Raw genomic sequence first — 16064 nt, 5'->3', positions numbered from 1 at the left:
TCCCCCTGCCTCAGCCTCCTGAGGAGCTAGGATCTCAGTTGTGTGCTACCAGACCTAGCCTGCTTTCTGTCCTCGTTGAGTCATAACTGTACTAGCTCTTTTGTAAATGTGAGTAAGTACTGAGAGGATTGTCGGAGGACTAAGGGTTTCTCCCGGATCACAGTTTCAGAGGGTTCAGCAACCTCTTGTTTCTGCCATGGTGAGGCGAAAAATAATGGTGGAAGGTCCTGGAGGAGCAAACTTGCTTACCTCCTGGCAGACGCAAGGAGAGGCAGGGGGATGGGCCCTAGAGCAAGATGGAGCCCTCAACTACACATTCATTCCTATTGGGCCGCTCCCCACCCAAGCCCTAGGTCCAGAGGTTCCCACTACCTCCACTACACTATCATGTTAGCTGTAACTTAATTCACTGAAGGCAGATACCCCTCCCCGCCCCCCCCCCCAACCCCGTGGACCAGTCACCTCTCAGTGACTGGGGACTCCAGTGTCTGGAGACCAAGCCTGTAGGAGGCATTTCCTATCCAGACCATAACAAGTTGACACACAGTAAATGCATGTGTTGTTTTCATACAGTTTGCCAAACCTTGCATGTATGTACCTGTGAAACCTCACCACATTCAAGATGATATACCCATCACCCCAATTTCCTATTCTTCTAGGACTTTTTTTCTCTTATCACAGAAGCTGTGTTTTTGTTTATATGTGAGAGTATACACAAGACTTGAGAGACGATTTCCTGTCCTGTTTACTCTATTTTTTAATGTATGTGTACATGCCTGCATGAGTTCATAAGTACCATGTATGTGTAGGTGTCTGCAGAGGCCAGGGGAGTTCCAGGTGGGTGTAAACGACCTAGTATGGGTTCTGGATCCAAACCTGAGCCCTCTGCAAAAGTAGAGAGTGCTCTTTTGTCTTTCCTTTCCCTCCCTCCCTCCCTCCCTCCCTCCCTCCCTCCCCCTCTCTTTCTTTCCTCCTTCTCCTCCTCCCTCCTCCTCTTTTTTTTTTTTTTTTTTTTTTTGGGTTTCCCTGTGTAGCCCTGACTTGCCTAGAACTCACTTTGTAGAACAGGCTGGTCTCGAACTCACAGAGAGCTGCCTGCCTCTGCCTTCTGAGTGCTGGGAGTAGAGGTGTGTGCCACCACTGCCTGCCTACAGTAAATGCTCTTCACCACTGAGCAGTCTCTCCAGCCTTTGGAATAACACTTTGTCTGTGGCTAAATATGTAATACAAAATGGGTGCCATGCATTAACTGTAAATAAATGAGCAGCGTGGACTTATATTGTAGAGAGGCCGTGAGTCTCTTGTTGGAAATACTGCATATTTCTAGTTTGTATTATTATGTATCCCTGGGATAAATGTCCTTATTTCCTTGAAGCGTTTGATACTATCTATTGTTCTGTTTCATTTTAGATTATGAAAAGGGCGGGGTTTTAAAAGTTGAAGATTTTGAAAGAAAAGCCAGAGAAGGTAAGCGTGGGCATGAGGTGTGGCTGAGGTGTGGCTGGGTGTGGAAGCTCTCGGGACTGGCTCCCTTCTGCTTCTGGTCTGATGGAAGATGCACTAGGTGCTGCCAAAGAAGGACATGGGGATGTGAGACACTTTAGGGAAATGGTTCAAACGAACAAACTTCCCACATTTCTACAGATTTTCCTATTATTATTGCCACATTACTATTATTTGTTTGTGGGGACTTTTGTTGTTGTTGTTATTGTTTTGGGTTTTTGGGGGTTGTTTTTGTTTTTTTGGTTTTGTTTTTGAGATAAGGTCTTATGTAGCCCAAGACAGCCTCATATTTGCAGTGTAGCTGAGGATAACCCCGAGTTCTGGTTCACCTTTCAAATGCTAGGATTACAGGCATGAGTTACTGTGACTGATCTATGTGGTAGTGGGGATGGAGTCCAGTCTCCTGGATGCTGGGCAGTCATTGTAACACCCGGACTCGCTGCACACTCAGCTTGGCATGCTCTCTCGGCTTCCCTTAAAATTGAAACAGGCTTATGAGCAGTAATTAAGACCTGAGCAGTGGAATGGACTGCCACATGGACATCCTTGAGAGAATGAGTCAGAACCACCAATGATCTCTTCCAGGGACCACAAGAGAGGAGGGCTAAAGGACATTTCTCTGTTCTCTGGGTTTACCTGGGGACTTGGTACTAAGTAGACACAGCAAGTCATAGAAATTTGAAAATCGGGGTGCTGAGAGTGAACCTCCCTGGTGTGTGCCAGGCCCTGGCCTGGTTTCTAGCAGTGCCTTTCCCCTGCTCCCTTATCTCCCCTAAGTGGCAAATAAGCTAAGATGTATGTAAAATGAATAGATGATTTCATAGCGGAAATGTGCAGATCCTAAAGAAGGGAGCACACCAGCTAGTTTCCAGTTAGCCCGGGCAGCACCTAGAGACGTCTTGGCCTACCCAGGTCCTACCTCTATCTAGGGAAGAAAAGCCCCCACCCCATCTCCTATCTGCAAGTGAATGCTGTCCTCTCACTTTCAGTGTGTGACAACTTGGGGAGCTTCTCCTCGGGCAGTCCTTTCCTCTGCATGGACCTCACTTACATCACAGCCCTGTTGAAAGATGGTTTTGGCTTTGCCGACGGCACCCTCTTACAGGTAAGAAAGAGGCAGAGCACTGCCGTTGGGAAACACTTTGGTAATCGGAGCAGCAGATGTTCTTGTTGGGGCTGTAGCCTAGGCACCCTGCTAGGTACAGCAGACACTGGGATGGGTGCAGTTTAGTCTCTGAGTACAGTACAAGACATGAGTATCCCCCCCCCCCCATTTTGCACAGAACAGAAAGACTTGGAGCCCAGTGAAGATGTTCAAGTCCCGTAGTTTATGAAGTCAGTTTAGAACCCAGTGAGAAGCACTGAGAAAGATAAAGACAAGAGAAATAAGCATCCAGAATACAGCAGAGGCAAGGCGGGAGAGCCACGCTTCCCGAATCCCAGATTTCTCATCCTGGGTTGGTACTCCCTCATCTGCCACTGATCATGTGGCTATAAGAATATCAGTTTGATCAAGAGAGCACAAGATAACAAGAAGCTGGGGCCATCACACAGATTTATATTCAGAGAGCCCCTGAGGCAGGAATACCTGGCTGGTGACATTGGCATACCTTGTTCCATTTTGCACAGTGGTGCTAACACTGAGTGCTTAGTGCATTAGTGTCTCAGACATTTGTAGTGCATCCTGTATATTCTAAGTCTGATAGATAGCTAGTTTACTCTCTTCTAATAGACTCTATGCTGCTTGAGGTCAAGGGTCAGACTTTAGCCTTTGTGAATACAGTTTGTAATCAACAATGGTATAGAAAGTAAGAACACTAACGGTGTGAAATTCATAAGCTATGTTTTATTGGTGCTATAGAGATGGCTTAGTGGTTAAGAGCAGTTGCTGTTTTTGCAGAGGGTCCCTGTTTGGTTCCCAGCTTCCACATGGTGGCTCACAGCCACTTGTAACTCCAGTTCCAGGCCATGTGACCCTGCCTTCTGCTCTCTGTGGGCATTAGGCACACACATGGTGCACATACATACCTGTGGTCAGAACATTGACACACATAAAAAATATAAATACCTATTTTTAACTATATGTTTTAGGGGTCTGGAGAGATGTCCCCACAGTTAAGAATACTTGCCGCTCTTCCAGAGGACTGTGTTCAATTCCTAGCACCTAGGTCAGGTGGCTCACAAGTACCTATAACTTCTGCTCCAAGAGATCCAACCTCTCTGGCTTGCATAGGCACCTGTACTCGAAGGGCACATACTCACGGGAAGACACTTACATCCACACATAATTTTAAAAAATAATAAAACTGAAAATCTTTTAAAAATATCTGTTTTACAATAAACAGCTTATCACAGAGCCTGAATGTACTGAAATCTATGGGGAGGGACAGGAAGGAGTCTAAAGGAAACAGCTTTATAGACAGTAATCTAAACCCTTTTCTGGAATCGAGGGATCAGCTGTAAACTATCCAGAACCATCGGGACAATCGAGTGCAGAATGCTCCATTTGGTTGTTAGTGCTCGAGGGACAGTTGCTTACATAGAGCCAGAAAGCTGAGTGTGTGCTTCCCTACCCTAAACACCCCCAGCTCTTGCCAGGTCCGTTCCTCTCACACCCATGAGCACTGTGTTATGATTGGCCTGGTCAGAAACTGACCTGTGATTCAGAAGACAAGGCCAGAGGTGCTGTTCTTTTTGTTGAGTTTAAGGGGCATCCATAAGCCCGTCTGACAAAGGCTCTCTAGAACTGTCTGGATAGCACCACTTCCTGAGCTTGCAGATGTGGGGCAGTTAGGGCTCGGCCCACGATCACTCTTTATAGGTAGCGGCTGTCCAAAGACCATGCTTGCATATTTTGAAACTGCATGAGAGTGTGAAGACTTCTTTCTTCTTCTTCTTCAACAGCTCACAAAGAAAGTGAACAACATAGAGACTGGTTGGGCCTTGGGGGCCACCTTTCACCTGCTCCAGTCTCTGGGCATCACCAGCTGAGGCCAAGCTCCACCTCTGAAGCCTGCATTTCTGAACAGTTTTCTCACAGGAAGGCGTGGACTCAGAGACATTTTCTGACCTCTCTGGAAAAGCCTGGCCCGAAACCCGTTAACTGGTTTTATAAGGAGGGAGGGGTTTTTAGATGAGTCTTGCTCTTGAGCCTAGTGATTTGGGCTTCAATGATTTGCACATCTAATGTGAATAGCTCCTAACCACTTGGTGGGTGCATGGCTGGCACCAGACTGTAAATCTTTTGGGATTCTTTGTTACAGAGTCCTGCAAAGGAAAAAAGAGAAAAGGTTTGGAACTCCATGCTAGATTGCGAGTTCAGAGACAGGTCCCTGGGGACCAAAGAACAATCTCGTTTCAACCCTTGGATGCCTCATTGCTTTGAATGGATTCATTTTTGCTTATAAGCTGATTTACTGAAATCCCATAACCCATCAATGCTGTTAATTTTTTTCTTCCTACCCTTATTACATTCCCTACCCTAAAAGCCTGGGGGAAATACCTGGTTTTGCTTCCCATCTATAATTGAGAAAGAGGGGGGAAAAGATACTGTATTAGAATTTGTGTGATCCTGTGGCACAATAGATCAACCAACCCATTTAAAGCTTAGAGCTGTCCTCAGTATTTTATTTTTAGACAAGGGCTGTGTTGTGTTTGTTGTTCAGGCTGGCCTGGAACTCAGTATGTAACCCAGGTTGCCTTGAATTACCAATTCTCCCGCCTCAGCCTCCTGAACCTTGGGCTTGCAGGAGTGAGCTGTTATGCTCATGTCATGGCCCATCTTAGCAAGACGGAGAGAGTAGCTCTTAACTGCCTAGAGTATAAGCAAGGAGACCGTCGGGTCTCAAGGGATAGCTGTTGCCACTCTGGACGTAATGAACATTCCGCCCTGGAGATGCGTGCCTATCCAGTGTCAGTCAGCACTGCCTCCCAAGCCCATGTGTTTATAGAATTAAACACAGCCCTAAACTGTGTGCCTTTGTATTTCCGTGAAGTACAAATGTGCCCTTGTTTTCGCTCTGCAGTTAGAAGTTAATGCGTGAGCTCTTTGTGTCTAAAGATTACCAATGCTTTCAGTTGTCCTTTGGGGGGTTGAGGTGTGGAAAGTGCTGGGAATCGAACCCAGGACTTCTTGAATGTTAAGCACAATGTGCTAGCACTATGCTTGTATAGTCCTGCTTTCCTGCCTAGGCCCCTGCTGAATTTGGCTATTTTCTGAATTCGTTGTCTAGCTCAGGATCTCAGAACCCCTTTCCAGTGATACCCAAATTTGGTTTGGTTGGCTATTTTGGTCCATATTGGTACAGGTCAGGACAGTGAGTAGCATTAGAGAACCATGTTTTCTCTCTCAGGACGTTTTCTGGGTTGTGGTTGAACACAGGTCATGCATGCGAGGCATGGGTACTCACTCTACTGCATTATTTAGCTCTTTAAAGTCATTACCTGAAAGATCTTAAACTTCTGTCACTATGTCGTTTCTAGTATTACATCACTGGCCACAGGGTCTCCTGTCGCTTGGCTCCTGTCACAGCACTTTGCCCTCCTCTTCTCTTTCCAGCCCAGGAAGTTTTCATCTCCCCTAATGTAATTTTTGGCCACCTACTTTTCCTTCTGCTCTTCACAAAGGATGTGACTATGCCTGGGCCCATGGTAGTCCCTGGGGAACCTTGTTTTTTAAGCCATTACATCGAGTCAATAATATAAAGAAAAAGGTATTCGACCAGTCATAGTCCACTAAATGCTATCACAGTTGTGAGAAACCAAGCTGTCTCCCCAAGAGTAAGCAAGCAATGCTCATTAAGATGCCTTTATAACAGGCCTTATGGCGCAGGCCTGTAATCCTAGCTACCTTGAAGCTGAGGCAGGAGGACTGCAAGTTATAGGCTTGCTGTGGGCAACTCAGTGCAACACTCAACAAATTTTAAAAGGGATGAGTTAGAAGACAGTGTTCAGTGGCAAAGCTAGTTGGCATGCCAGGCCCTAGATTCAGTCCCCAGCACTAAAGACAAAGCAGACTACTGCTCTCTACACAGCTGGTCTCTGACACCTCAGACACAGGGGCCCTAGCTATAAAGTGTGTATTGTTCCACAGACACCTATGGTTACCTTGGATACTGCCAGAACTCCTAAATACATGAACTTTTACCTCAGAAATTTATCTGCTTATGTCCTGTTAATCTTCAAGGCTTTTTGTTTGTTCTTTTGGAGACAGGGTTTCTGTCTGTGTAGCTCTGGTTGCCCTAGAGTGGGTCTCTGTAGACCAGGCTGGCCTCAAACTCATAGATCTGTCTCTGCCTCTCTAGTATTAGAATGAAAGGTGTGCACCACCACTACCCGGCAACGTACACCTTTTTTATTAAGGGGCTTCTATTGTGTTCTGAAGTTCCATCTCTGTGACAACATTAATATACTTTAAATACCTGGGATGTGGTCTGGTACATACATGGTGGATGCTGTGTGTGTATTATATATACTACTATATTATGAACACCTGAGTCATGGAAGTCCTTGCAAAGTGTGCCTTAAAATCCTCAACCTTTTTAACTTTTCTCATACATCGAAGTCAGTATTCTTATGAAGGCCCCCATATTGAAAAAAGTCACCTTGTCCTGAGAGGTTGTAGCCATCATCATTTTCCAGCGGCTGCCATCTTTTATTCTGGGAACGTTTTCTGGGTTCACTGACATCATTACTTTGTACTAAGTTTTCCTCGTTGCTTAAAAGGCTGCTCTGTAGCAACAACTGTCTCATCCCTTCAAAGCTTTTCCAAAGCAGTTTAGCTTATTTGAAAAGGGGGCTTTCTTACTTCATCTTTTCAAAATAAACTGCTGGGCATGCCGTTTCTGTAGTGTTGTTATCTAACACAGCTCAGGGTCTCTTCTGGAGGCCTCTTTGGCACTTTGCAGTACACACACACTTCAAAACCCCAAATAATGAAGCACTCAGCCACACAAGGAGGACCTGTGCAGCAGCTGAGCCCCTTCTGACTGGTTGCTGAGGCCTCTGCAGCTGTGCGTGCGATGAGATCGTGTATTGTTTTATTACTGGACAGAGAATGGTATCCCAGAGAGGAGCCATAAATAAAACTGAACTGTGGAGCCGTGATAAGGAAGGAGAAATAGCAGTACTAATAAGATCTGGCTGTTATTTATCTTCGTGTCCCCCTTAAATCCAGTGTACTTTGTCAAAGCAATTTGTATTTAACTGGCATGCCAGTGTTAATTTTAAAACAACAGTCTAACAAAAATGTATCAGGTATTTCTAATTCTTACTCTGTCAAGATAATTATATAAATTTATGACCAGCATTTAAGTACTTTATTTAGAAAGGTCTGTTGCCAAGTGAAGTGAGGGAGAACATCTTGGAGATTCCTTTGTTTGTGTAGTAATAAAAAGCTCCTTTTAATTAAATAGTTTTCCTTTGGGTTTTTCCTTAGCTGTCACTATTTTGGCACCACAGGCCGGTTAATCAGAAGAGGAAAAGAGACACAAGTTCTAGTGTAAATTTATTAAACCACATTGGGAAGGCCCCAGGGCTAGGTGTTCTTTGTCATCACGGTCTCCAGAAGAGAAGCACTCATTTGCTCGCAAAGGCCATAATCTGTTCCTAGAGAGAAAGGAAAGGAAGTGAGTGATGCTTGGTGCTGCAAGAGAGAGGACAGGTGACTTCATAAAGAAACAGCCAAGGTGACAAAAGGAGAAACAGGGCAGAAGCCCCATGGAGAACCTCCCAGGAGCCCTGCTTATTTCAGCTGTAAGAGCAGGGCTGGCAAACTGGCTCAGCAGGGAAAAGCACTTGCCACACAAGCATCAGGGCCCGAGGTCAATCTCCCCTGTGGAGGGAGAGATTAGCTCTTGGAAGCTGTCTTCTGACCCCCATGTTTGCTGTGGCTTGTGCACACATGAATACAGGAGCCTGAGGAGGTCAGGAGGGTCTCGGGTACCTGCTGTGAGCAACCAGCATGGGTGCTGGGGACCCAACTCTGCGAAAACAGCCAGCACTCTTTGCTGAGCCCCCTCTCCGGTCCTGATTGTTTTATCCTTTCCTTATATCTGGTGTGCCTTCATGTTACATGCATGTCTGTGCACCACACGCATGCCCAGTATGCTCAGGCCAGAAGGCGGCGTCAGATCCCCCAGGCCTGGAGCTACAGAGGGTTGTGAGCCACCATGTGGGTGCTGGGGATTGAACCAGGTCCCTCTGGAAGAACACCGAGTCATGTCTCCAGCCCTCAGCCCTCTATTCTTAGGTCCTGCCTAACTATTCCAAATTATTGCTTAGATGTGGACACCAACAAACCCAGCAGATTCTCTTATCCATAACCATCTGGGAAGGTATGGTCGCTGTAGATAGTAGCACATACTTTTATTCCCAAGAAATTTAGAATTTTTGTAGTCCTTCCTCAGTTTAAAAAAAATAAAAAATAAAAATCAAGCAACCTTGGGCGAAGCTGAAGTGGCCACTTACTTTGAGAGGAGACACTGCGTTCGTGGCCTGCAAGCCCCAGGTCCTGAGCAGCACGAGGGGAGTGGCACTGGTAGAGTAGAGCCTTTTCAACAGGTCAGTAGCAGCCAGGAGAGCAGTGTTATGACGCTGTCTGTCTGTCTCATAACCTGTGAGGTGGCTCATGGAGCCTGTGGTTACAAAGCAAGAGCAAAGATAAACCCTGATGGCAGTAGTAACTGTCTTCTCTAGTCTGCAGCAGACTCTGCTGATGCTCTACCTGGTGACAGGGTACCTGAATCCTTACCTAAGTCCTTCCCATTGAAGGCTGCTGTACTGAGATGATGAACCAAGCTGGAAATATCCCCGAAGCCCATGTTGACACCTTGTCCCGCGAGTGGATGGATTCTGTGGGCTGCATCACTAAGAACAAAGCAACATTCAGGTGTGGCCTCCAGCAAACACAGAAAGCAGTGGCCTCTACTTCATGACAGTCTTACCCAATGAGGGCCACCCGAGGCCGGACGTACTCAGCAGCATGTCCCAGCCCCAGAGGAAAGAGGGCTCTGCTTTTAGCATCCACCTTGGCTATACTTGGGGGCAGCTGACGGGCTGAGACCTTAGTGGGCTTCAGAAGGGCGACAGCATGGCGCACCATGGCGCTGGCAGAGTCGACGAAGTCTGTGTGGTGAACATCACTCCACTGCACGCCATCAGCCCCAAACAGTGGGATTTGATTAGTGACCAGCAAACAAATAAAAACTCACCCAAGAGCCTGTTTTTATAACCAAAGCTAAGGGTAAGGCTATGTAACAAGCCTAAACTGATTTGTTCATGAGTGACAAACTTGGCAGATTTTATTTAGGATCATGCCAGAGTATTCCTGGGTTGGCCCCTGACTAAAACTGAACTTTACCGTTCTCCAGTTCTTGGCAACAGTCACAAAGGAACTGGAGAGCCGCTCACCCCATGCTCTCCTTCTACCTACACGTCATGGGACATAGATTATCATTCTCGCTCACTTGACTGTGGGCTTCCCAAAGGCAGAGGCTCTCCAGAGCCTGTTACCCAGAGGGCACTGCACCAAAGGTGCTATGCTATGCTACATTGGGATGTATACTAAATGACCCATGCACCGTGGCAGGCCTTTCTATCAGCACAGCTGCCCACAGCCTCCACTGCTTTGCATTTTCCTCTGTGCCCTCAGACTCTGCCCTTGCTAAGAGGAGCTGCTTGACGGCCTTTTCCCTCAGCACACCAGCAGCTGGACAAGGGGTACTCACAAAGGCAGAGTTGATGGCATCCACGAATTCTTCCTCATCCATGCTGACCAGCTCTGCTGCATGCTCGTGTGATGTGGACCAGACCAAGGAGCTCAAGGTATCCGAGAGCTGTGTCAAAAGAAGAGCCTCAGCCTGGTGTGGTGGCACATGCCCGCCTGTAATCACAGTAGGCAGTGGCAGTGTCAGGCCAGCCTGGGGACAGTTCTGAAAGCCAAAGGAGAGCAACGAAAACCTGCTCTCTGAACTCAGGTGTTTTCAAGCAATGGAAACTGAGTGAAGGAAGCAGTGCATTCCTGGAACAGAGCCCGATAAATCAGGCTGAAAAGAAGTAAAGTTCTTAAGACTAAGGCAAGCTACCTTTGAACTAACTAGCCAGAGGATCACTTACCGGGAGCAGAGCAATAGGCCCAGAGGGAAGAAATCTCTGCCAGGCTACATTGTTTTCTGTGGCCTAGAATAAAAGACAATTCTTGTAAAGGGTACTGAGTGCTCGGGACAAGGTCCCGATGGGCAGCTCAAGAGATTACCTCTGATAAGTGGAGAGTGGCCACCACAGCAGACTGGTCGTACTTCCAGCTGACATTCTGGATCCCAGCAGCTTGCCTCACTCCTGACTTGTGCCCATCAGCACCAATCTGCGTGGAGACAAGACACTGCTAAGTCTTAGAACCACTGCAGTCATCAAACTGCTCAGCCTGTCCCACTCACAGCCCCCATAGGGAAACCATACAGAATGGGACCCCAGACAGAGCCAACAGGACTAAGTGGCTATCTGAACCAAAAGGTGCCAGCAACAGCCGTATTCAAGCAGAGCCTCTGGATGCATGAACTAGAGAGAGAAGTTAGGCAAAGAACAGGCACTGGAGTTAGAATGAGATCTGCAAGATGAACGCCACTGGGATCTCTGGACAGGAAAGGAATAGCCGGAGTCCCCAACACTCCTGTCCCATCCTGTGCTGGGAGTCTGGCTATCCTACCCTAAGCTGGCCCATGAGATTGCTTCTAGTACAGGAGTGGTAAGACCATCTCAGCTCCAGCTGCCTTGAATAGGGACTGGTCATTCTAGAGACAATAACCTAAAGTCAACCCATGGTTTCCATCTGAAACTACAGACCCTAGAATGTAAGGTGTGGACATGCAAGACCCCTGACAAAGTAAGAATCTTCAACTACCAACAGTTTGGTCTGGAGGGTACTGCCATCACCTAGGGTAATATGGACCCAAGGGCTGGAGTCTGCCATGGAAAATGCACCAGGCCAGGAATAGCCAACAGCTTTGCTCTCATAGAGAACCTTCACTCGATCTGCAGGAGAAAAGAAGGAAGCAAACATCAGAAAGGTGGGTCAAAGAGAGGGCAAGCTGTAAGTGATCTAAAAGCAGGGTCTCTGCCTAGCCCTGTCCTCTCATTTACTGATAAGAAAAGAAGATCTAAAGGTGACTCAGATGGCTAATGTTCTGCCCAGGAACTGCTGGTAAAGAACAGAAGCCAGGAACAGCTTGATGTCAGAAAGTTAAAAAGAGAAAGCACAGCCTGGCATAGTGGAGCACACCTTTAGTCCTAGCAGATGAAGGTACATCTCTACGAGTTTAGGCCGGTCTGGTCTACGTAGGGAGTCCTAGACCAGCTAGGGCTACACAGAGAAACCCTATCTCAATAATGCCCTCAATATACACATGGGTGGGGGGATGAATTCTAGCCTAGTTCTTTTCCCAGTTTCATTCTGCATCTGAGCAAGCAGGAGGGGATACCCCACAGGCTAAAATGGGGTCTAGCCTTCAAAAGTTGGTTCTTTGGGTTTGGGGGGGGGTATTTGTTTATTTCTTGAAAAAAGGTTTTCCTGTGTAGCCTTAGTTATCCTGAAACTCACTCTAGACCAAGCTGACCTCGCACTCAAGAGATCTGCCTCTGCCTCCAGAGCGCTAGGATTACAGGCATGCGCCACCTGTTATCTTTTTAGGTCTAAGATGTAATTAGATGAGTGAAATAAATGTTGGTGCGCAATCTCAGGGAACAGTGGCTGCAGATGACAAGAACGTATTACAGATTTCAAAATAGCTTGAAGAGGGATAAGGATAGGCAGGACAATGGAAATACACTTACCTAACACGCTATAAATCCTAGGTTCACTACCAAGTCTGTCTGTCTGTCTGTCTGTCTGTCTGTCTGTCTCTCTCACACACACACGCACACAGTGATTCTGTCTATTGATAGAGCCCAAGGTTACACACTAGACAACTGATCTACCACTATTACACAACTCCTAATTTTTCTTTTCAAGACAGAGTTTCTCTGTGTAGCACCACCCCTGGCAACTGCTTTTACCTTTCTGCAGTTGTCTGTTCCCTACAGCTTAGACGTGGATGAAACCGTTGTGCTAATGTGTTGGACTTCTCACTTAGCACGTCTCTGAGATTCAGTCACACTGTAACATGGGCTAGTACTACACTCCCTTTTACTGCCAAATAACATTTCATTGTATAGATATATCAATTTGTATTTCTTTACTCATCAATTAATAGAATTTGGGTTGTTTCTACTTTCTGGCAGTTGGCAAACAGTGCTGTGAATATTTTGTATACAGACTTTATATGGATGGATGGTTTACTCTTCTGGGTTTGTTTGTTTGTTTGTTTTCTGGTTCTCAGGATTGATGCAGGGTCTTGAGACAGCTAGGTGATCACTCCAGCTTTGGCCCTTTTCCCAGCTCTTATTTGCCAGCCTCAGCCTCTACCTCTGCCTCCCTCAGGCTGGCATTAAAGTGTGCCACCATGCCTGGCTACAGTGTCTAAGGAAGGGTCTTCTCCTCTGGCAATCACCTCCCAGAGAGGAAGTGGAGATGGTAGCTCACCTGCCACAGCCTCCAGCTGTTTGGTGAGGGCATACATGATGACGTCATTTTCCACTATATAGCCCATGTCATCCAGGTTGTCCCTGTCGAACATTATCAAGGCCTCTGAGCAGGAGTCCCACACCTGAAAACAGAGTAAAGTGTATCCGCACCAAAGAAGGGGGACACAGTCCCAACCCGAAGCTGAGCAGCACTGTCCAGGGTGCGGAGCAGCACCGCACAGACTGTCCGCCTCTTTGGCAGGACATAAAGCGAGACTCGTGGTCAGGAACGTGGGCACACCTGTGACCCCAACTCCTGGGAAGTGGACACAGGTAGTCAGGCAAGCCTCAGCTACATCCCTTATCTCAAAAAGACCAAACTAATTAATTAAAAAACTAAGCAGATTCTCAAGAATGCCCCCACACTAAATTTAAATTCTGATTCATAAAAAGCCTAGAGCAAGGGGACTCTAACAAGGTAACGTGAGCAGACAAGACACCGGACAGAGTGAAGGGCGAGGAGGCACCTGCATCCTCCGGAAGGCTTTGCAGCGCATATTGCAGATGTGGTCCCATGCACCAAAACCTACGAAAGAAACACAGTGACCTCATGTGACCCTGACCCCAGCCCCCTTTGGTCTCTCCATCCTGTTAAGTAGGAGGTTGTTTTCAGTGTTCTCCAGAACCAGAAGGGAAAACTGCGTGCTGTTAGGGACAAGGTCCTTCCTCTCTCAGGTCAAGATTATAAAGCACAAAAAAGGACCCGACGGGCCAGATCACAGCAAAGGAGGGAGAATTCAAAAAGGAAAACTAAACCTATATCACTCTTGTTCCTTTCTCGCTTATTAGCTATAAACTTTCTAAAGATTGTTTTCAACTCTTCATGGCACTGAGTAAAAATTTTGAAGAAATTCTTACATAGAAGAAATATCTACCAAGAGCCAGTTTTAGTTTTAGGTCTAGAGCAGACCAAACTCCCTTATGCAGCTAATATTCTATCTGGAGAGAGAGATAGCATGAACACACACACACACACACACTATGATGTCAGGTAGACGTTCTACAAAGACAAAGCTGTACAAACTGAGGCGGTAGCTCCATTCTGAAGCAAAACAGCTGAGTTTCACTCCCAGAACCATGTAAAGTGGCCAATGGCGGAGCCTCCTATCATCCCAGCAGGTGGGACATATACAGCTATAAAAACTGACTTTAGAGTTTAACCTTAGACGGAATGGTTTCAGACAGGATGGCCTGAGGGTGTACTGCCTAGCACAAACATAAAGACAGCTCATCCACTGCCCTCCCCACCAAAAAAAAAAAAAGAAGGCCATTAAAATGTAGACTCCCCAGCCCAGGGGAGGACGGACTTGGAACAGGGTGAGTGTTCACCATTAGGTCACAGAGATACAAGGAGACCAAACAGTAATGGCCTACCATTTACATGAGGATCACATGACGGATGCCCATGTCCCAGGGATATCCTCCCCAGACTTGACACAGGATCACCTTCAGCAGTCTGCATCATCAAGTATGACCACGCCCACCTCGCCGTGGCCACGCCCACCCGCTCCCCCCTCACTGTGGCCACGCCCACCTGCTCCCTCCCCACTGTGGTCTTCTCTCACACTTTTCTCTCACATGCTCCTGTGACTGCCCTACTGAACTGGAAAGCGGAGGAAAGGACCCAGGAGACAGGCTCTTGTACTCACTGCTGAGCAGGGTTGTGGAGCCAGGGGATATGGAGCTGACTCTGTTGCTGTAAGTCTCTGACAGTTTCTCCAGGGCTTTCTTTGGACCCGCCTCCAGCAACAGGATTTTCTTGTCATGAAAGTGAATATCATGTCCTAAAGAAGAAAAAAAATTAACATTTTAAATCAGTTTACAGAAGGTAAGGACTTAACTATACAGTAGGGCGACTACATCTAATAATGATGTGCTATACACTTAAAAGCAAGAAGAATTTTTAAGTCTTCAAAAATAATAAATTTAAGAGCATAAATGTTTAAGCAGATTTAAAATTATACAATATATGCATGAATCAAAATATTACAAGGTACATCATTAATATGTATAATTTTATGTTTTAAGTATTCAATCAGAAACAAATATAAACCAGCTCCAGGGGTTCACATCTGGAGGCTAAGGCAGGATTGCTATGATTTCAGTCAGCCAAGGCTACAGAATGAGAGCGTGTCTCGAAAGCAAACAAAAGACAAGGCAGCAACAAAAAGTAAAACAGAAAACCAACTGGTCCCTTAGCCTTGGAAAGGAAATTTCTAGGCTGGGACATAGGTCCGAGGTGCCGTGCCTACCAAGTGTGAGGTTCTAGTTCAAGCTCAGTACTGCAAAACTAATCATCCAACTCCCTAGACACACACTATCCTGAGCACTAACACCATCCTGCCATTTGACCTGAGACAGCCACTCTACACAACTGTAAGGCTTCCCCAGACAGAACGCACTGCACACCACACACAAAGACTCAAATAATGGAAAAATGTATCACCAACAAGTAGAATTCACTAGGAAGGAAGAATAAAAAAATAAAACTCTATCCATCCAATTCTTAGCCTTAAAGTGAACTCACTTAGGACACTTCATTGGCTGGGATGCACACAGCTCAATAGTGTAACACAAGCCTCACACCTGCATCTCAATAGTGTAACACGAGCCTCACACCTGCATCTCAATAGTGTAACACATGCCTCACACCTGCACGGCCTGGGCTTCATCTCCAGGCTGTAATTGCATAGTCAGGGCACACACAGGAAAATCAAGGAATTGGGGAGAGCACACCTTTAATCCCAGCACTGGGGAGGCAGAGGCAGGCGGATTTCTGAGTTCGAGGTCTACAAACCTGGTCTACAAAGTGAGTTCCAGGACAGCCAGGACTATACAGAGAAACCCTGTCTCGAAAAACCAAAAAAAAAAAAAAAAAAGAAAGTAAAATTTGCCGGGTGATGGTGGCTCCCAGCACTTGGGAGGCAGAGGCAGGTGGATTTCTG

The 16064-nt window shown here is 46.5% G+C and overlaps 2 protein-coding genes across 9 annotated transcripts in view; one reads left to right on the top strand and one right to left on the bottom strand.

Moving 5' to 3' along the window:
- Positions 1–7913, top strand: part of Entpd5 (ectonucleoside triphosphate diphosphohydrolase 5) — a 35155-nt gene extending 27242 nt beyond the window's left edge. For all 5 annotated transcript variants that reach the window (NM_007647.3, NM_001026214.2, NM_001286058.1 and 2 more), the window contains 3 exons: positions 1411–1467; positions 2493–2608; positions 4408–7913. In NM_007647.3, the coding sequence (NP_031673.2) occupies positions 1411–1467; positions 2493–2608; positions 4408–4494 (260 nt within the window). In that variant the 3' untranslated portion in view covers positions 4495–7913. The remainder of the gene's footprint in view (positions 1–1410; positions 1468–2492; positions 2609–4407) is intronic.
- A 78-nt stretch (positions 7914–7991) lies between these two features.
- Positions 7992–16064, bottom strand: part of Coq6 (coenzyme Q6 monooxygenase) — a 12041-nt gene continuing 3968 nt past the window's right edge. For 2 of the 4 annotated variants that reach the window (XM_006515699.2, NM_172582.3), the window contains 11 exons: positions 14769–14903; positions 13587–13645; positions 13079–13202; positions 11402–11532; positions 10757–10864; positions 10618–10680; positions 10230–10337; positions 9447–9649; positions 9254–9369; positions 8971–9137; positions 7992–8109 (listed from right to left, as the gene is read on the bottom strand). In XM_006515699.2, the coding sequence (XP_006515762.1) occupies positions 8080–8109; positions 8971–9137; positions 9254–9369; positions 9447–9649; positions 10230–10337; positions 10618–10680; positions 10757–10864; positions 11402–11532; positions 13079–13202; positions 13587–13645; positions 14769–14903 (1244 nt within the window). In that variant the 3' untranslated portion in view covers positions 7992–8079. Of the gene's footprint in view, positions 8110–8970; positions 9138–9253; positions 9370–9446; positions 9650–10229; positions 10385–10617; positions 10681–10756; positions 10865–11401; positions 11533–13078; positions 13203–13586; positions 13646–14768; positions 14904–16064 lie in introns of all 4 variants that reach the window. The other 2 variants (XR_381514.3, XM_006515700.2) reach the window with 2 other exon arrangements.

Source organism: Mus musculus, chromosome 12 (assembly GCF_000001635.26).
Source record: "Mus musculus strain C57BL/6J chromosome 12, GRCm38.p6 C57BL/6J".
Lineage (NCBI taxonomy): Eukaryota > Metazoa > Chordata > Mammalia > Rodentia > Muridae > Mus > Mus musculus.
This window is presented reverse-complemented; position numbering and strand designations above follow the sequence as displayed.